The sequence below is a fragment of the Rhincodon typus genome, chromosome 43, assembly GCF_021869965.1.
Source record: "Rhincodon typus isolate 14 chromosome 43, sRhiTyp1.1, whole genome shotgun sequence".
Taxonomy (NCBI): Eukaryota; Metazoa; Chordata; class Chondrichthyes; order Orectolobiformes; family Rhincodontidae; genus Rhincodon; species Rhincodon typus.
In genome coordinates this window covers 5,152,763-5,157,339 of record NC_063374.1, presented here as the reverse complement: position 1 = coordinate 5,157,339, position 4,577 = coordinate 5,152,763, and the positions used below count along the sequence as shown (strand labels likewise).

At 47.3% G+C, this 4,577-nt stretch overlaps 1 protein-coding gene across 1 annotated transcript in view; it reads left to right on the top strand.

Annotated features, from left to right (window-relative positions):
• Positions 1–2,452, top strand: part of LOC109923596 (inositol-trisphosphate 3-kinase B-like) — an 11,590-nt gene extending 9,138 nt beyond the window's left edge. The window contains exon 5 of the mRNA XM_020523641.2: positions 832–2,452. Within this exon, the coding sequence (XP_020379230.2) occupies positions 832–1,068 (237 nt within the window). The 3' untranslated portion in view covers positions 1,069–2,452. The remainder of the gene's footprint in view (positions 1–831) is intronic.
• Positions 2,453–4,577: the final 2,125 nt, after the last annotated feature.

Here is a 4,577-nt window from a genome sequence, read left to right as displayed (position 1 = left end):
TTTGGATCCATTGGGATTGTGTACAATGGGAGTGGATGGGAAGGAGTGTCTCCCTCAAGAATCATGACAGCAAACAGGTAAAGTTGTCAAAGTTTTAGCATACCATTGTACTACTCCCTCATTAGAGACAGACGACTGGTGATGAGTTTAAAGCTGAGGATCTCCCTTGAGGGGAAAGGTTGAGAAGGAGAGTCCTTCATGGTAACCTCAGTTGGCTTAGCAATGGATCCCACAACGTCACCCTACATTGCAAGCCAGCTGTCCAACCAACTCAGCCAACCTCATAGTGCGATTTCTGGGGCCTTGCTCTGCACAGATTGGCTGCAGCGATTTCCCCCCCCCGCAGCTCTCTGACACCGACTGCAGCGTCATTGGCTACAGTGCTTCGGAAATACCACTTATTGAGGAGGGATGGCGCTGGAGAAAGAAAGAAAGAGCTAAATGTTTGCTGTAGCCCCTGCCGAATGGCACGTGTGTTACAAACCTAGCTCGTTGCCTTCAGCCAGTACAAACAATCACACTGAAAGCTGGTGATTCAGTAGATCTGATTGAATCTTTATAGTGTCCCTGTGCAGATCAATCCTTAATGGGATGTTGAGGCCTAATCCTGTAGCAACAGAGTCAAAGATTCTGGATGCTTCTCTTTTTTTGAACAGCCTTCTCATTTGGTGCTGTTATGTTCCACATGCACATATGTCCCCCTGGTTCCTGCGCTCCCAATTGGAAATTATCCCATTGTTTCTTGCTCTGCCCTCCACCATCCGTTCGCATCGAGTTGTACTGGCTCTGCATTCACCGCCAACACCTTGTCGTCTTGCTGCTCTCTCGCAGTTCATCGGGACCTCCCTGCTGTTCATCCACGAGAAGAAGGGGCGGGTCAATGTCTGGATGATCGACTTTGGCAAGACGACAGGACTGCCCGAGGGCCAGACCCTCCAGCACGACCTGGCCTGGCAGGAGGGTAACCGGGAAGACGGCTACCTTCTGGGTCTCGACAACCTCCTGGCCATCTTCTCTGCCACCATGGCCAAGCATGATGGCACGGCGCAACCAAGTGGCAAGGTCTAAGAGAGGCTGCTCAGTCACCATTGGGTTGGAGGAGGGAGGGAGGAAAGACGACATCTCTTGCGTGCCGAGAGTAAAGCTCCCCCTGCACTGTGCCCCCAATCAAACTCTCCCCGGGACAGGGACAGCACAGGGTTAGATACAGAGTAAAGCTCCCTCTACACTGTCCCCCCCCATCAAACACTCCCAGGGACAGGGACAGCACGGGGTTAGATACAGAGTAAACCTCTCTCTTCTATGTCCCCATCAAACACTCCCACAACAGGACAAAAAACAGAAGTTGCTGGAAAATCTCAACAGGTCTGGCAGCATCTGTGAAGGAAAAATCAGCGTTAATATTTCGCGTCAGGTGACCCTTCCTCAGAACTCCAACAACAGGAACAGCATGGGGTTAGATACAGAGTAAAGCTCTCTCTACACTGTCCCCCATCAAACACTCCCAAGGACAGGGACAGCACGGGGCTAGATACAGAGTAAAGCCTCCTTCATAATTGAATGTACATGATCACAGAGCAGTGAGTCTCAATCTCAGAGTTGCTTTGTGAAGGGACATAACGGAGACTTTGCCTGGTGTTCAGTGGCAGTCTCCTCATTAAGCACTACAGCCACACACTGAAGTATTCGACACCACTGCAGCATACAAAGATTAATAATGTTTCTGTAGCAACGCATTGCAAACTTGCTTCGTGATTATTGACAGCTTCTGATAATTATCCAACAGCGATAAATGTTTGTGTAAAAGCTACTTCGTTTTGCATGCGTTCAGCAGAGCGGTCACCCAAGTCTGGTATGAATCCAGCAATGGATCTCCATTTGTTGAAAGCCAGTGTGAAGTGGGGAAGGAATATAGACAGACCTTGGGTAGTGAGGGAAAGAACGAGGGAAAGAACTGGTTCGCAGTGAACTATCTACTCATGAATGCCGTCAATTAGACTGCAACAGAATACTTCCTCAGCTTCAGATTGTCACTTTTCATTCAGCACTTTCAAATTATCAACACTTACGTAGATTTGTGGGGGTGAGGACGGGGAAGTGAATATTAATCTACTTGAAAAAGGGACTTCCTAAACCAGAAAACGCTTAAGGACCATTACTCCCGTGGAAGGGCCAGCACCAGAGCTGATAGGCTGAGTCGCCACTGCCACTATTCTGTTGATGATTTGATGGCTGCAGGTTAAAACACAAAGACCTGGACTTGCATTTGTTGAAGCTATTGAACTTGTTCCTGTTGACATTTCTGAATGTGATGTGTCCATGTATTCTGGGAATTAATGATCCGGGTTTAAATTTGACAGTTGGGGAATGTATTGTATAGTGTGCGGCTTCCATTTACTTTGTAGATATATTCACTTTCTCTTAAGAATTAAACAAAAAGCATGTGAACTTAGCTGAAACATGAACTGTCGTCTCTCTCCCCAGGACAAAATTTCACAATAATACTGAGTGACAGTGTGAGGGAGAGGGATTAACACCAGTACAGATACAGTTAGTAACACAGGGCGCTGCGGGGGGAGAAAGGGTTACTGAGTGACAGTGTGAGGGAGAGGGATTAACATCAGTAGGGATACAGTCAGTAACACAGGGCGCTGGGGGTGGGGGAGAGGGGTTACTGAGTGACAGTGAGAGGGAGAGGGATTAACATCAGTAGGGACACAGTCAGTAACACAGGGTGCTGACTTCTCATTTTCCCGCATTATATTCCATCTGCCTAGTTTTTACCCACTCGTTAACCTATCTATATCCTTTTGCTGACTCGGTGATCCTCAACCACTGGTCTTCCCAATTGTGTGTGCGCCACCTGTAAACATGGCTATAATACATTCATGTCCTTCATCCCAGTCTCAAATTTATATTGTAAATAACGGGCCCCAGCACTAATCCCTGTGGTACTCCACTAGGTACAGATCGTCATTCCTGAAACTGCCCCTCTTGCCAGAACATCCTTCCTCAGCTGTGGAGACCCAAAATTGCACACAAGACTGAGGCAAAGTATTTATTCAATTCCTCTGCCATTTCCTTGTTCCCCAAGATTGTTTCCCCAGCCTCATTTCAAAGGAGCCTATGTCCATTTTGTTTTCTCCCTTCTGGTTTTCCAGATGATCTTCTTCCTGAGATAATTTATTTAATTTGCCTCTTTAGACATCACTAGGTCCAAAATAGCTTGATCCCTGGTTGTTCTAGGAAACTGTCTGGAATTTCTCATTGTGTCGATATGTTCCGATCTGTGTCAGGATTAAAGTCACACCTGATTAATGTCCTGCCTTTTAGGATCGGAGTAGATTTGGGATGAAGAAGGCACATGGTGCCTGACCCTGGGACAGCTCAAAACACAAAAAGTTGGTTTGCAGGTGCGGCAAGTAATTAAGAAGGCAAATGGGATATTGTCCTTCATTGCAAGAGAGATGGAGTTTAAAAACAGGGGGGCTATGCTGCAGCTGTATAGGGTGCTGGTGAGGCCACACCTGGAGTACTGTGTTCGGTTTTGGTCTCCTTACTTGAGAAAGGACGGACTGGCACTGGAAGGGGGTGCAGAGGAGGTTCACCAAGTTGGTTCAGGAATTGAGACGGTTGGCTTATAAGGAGAGATTGAGTAGACTGGGACTGTACTCATTGGAATTTAGAATCAGGGGGTTGAGATCTTATAGAAACACATAAAATTATGCAGGGAATAGATATAAACAGGGAGGCTGTTTCCACTGGCGGGTGAAATGAGAACGAGGGGGCATAGCCTCAAAATAAGGGGGGTGGGGGGGCAGATTTAGGACTGAGCTGAGGAGGAACATCTTCACCCAAAGGGTTGTGAATCTGTGGAATTCCCTGCCCAGTGAGGCTACCTCCTTGAATGTTTTTAAGCCAAAGATATATAAGAGTTTTGAACAGTTAAGGAATTAAGGGTTGTGGTGAGCGGGAGGGTAAGTACAGCCTACTGAATGGCAGAGCAGGATCGATGGGCCAGATAAGCCTCCTCCTATTTCTGAGGTGTCTCTTACACTGGTATCCACAGTAAGCATCACAAACCCCATCGGCATTTGAAACCCGACACTGGGAAATCCAGGGACAAGAATAAACACATGGGGATGTGACTGGGACTCCACAACAGTAAGCTGATCTCACATGTTGCAGTTCCTGCTGTCGCCTGCACACAGTTTTTGAATAGGCAACGCGCACTCTGATTGTTCCACAGAACACTATAATTAAACCCATCAGCACCCCCCCCACTGCTCCTTCGTTCGCTGGAATATAAAGACTATCAAATGTCACCCACCTCCCCAGCCTGACACAGGTCCAGTACAGCTCTTACATTTTCCACATTCAGCTCTCATGTTTCTGAAACTGTACACACCTTCCCTTTCTTCCTCATTCAATTGGTCAGGTGTAAGACTCAATACTGCACAGACATGACTCAATCATACACCTACTTCCCTCACAGCTCTGAGTAAGGGGTTATAAGTTCAGGTGACACCTCAGAGACTTGGAGGGTCAGTGCTGAGGGAGCGCCGCACTGTCGGAGG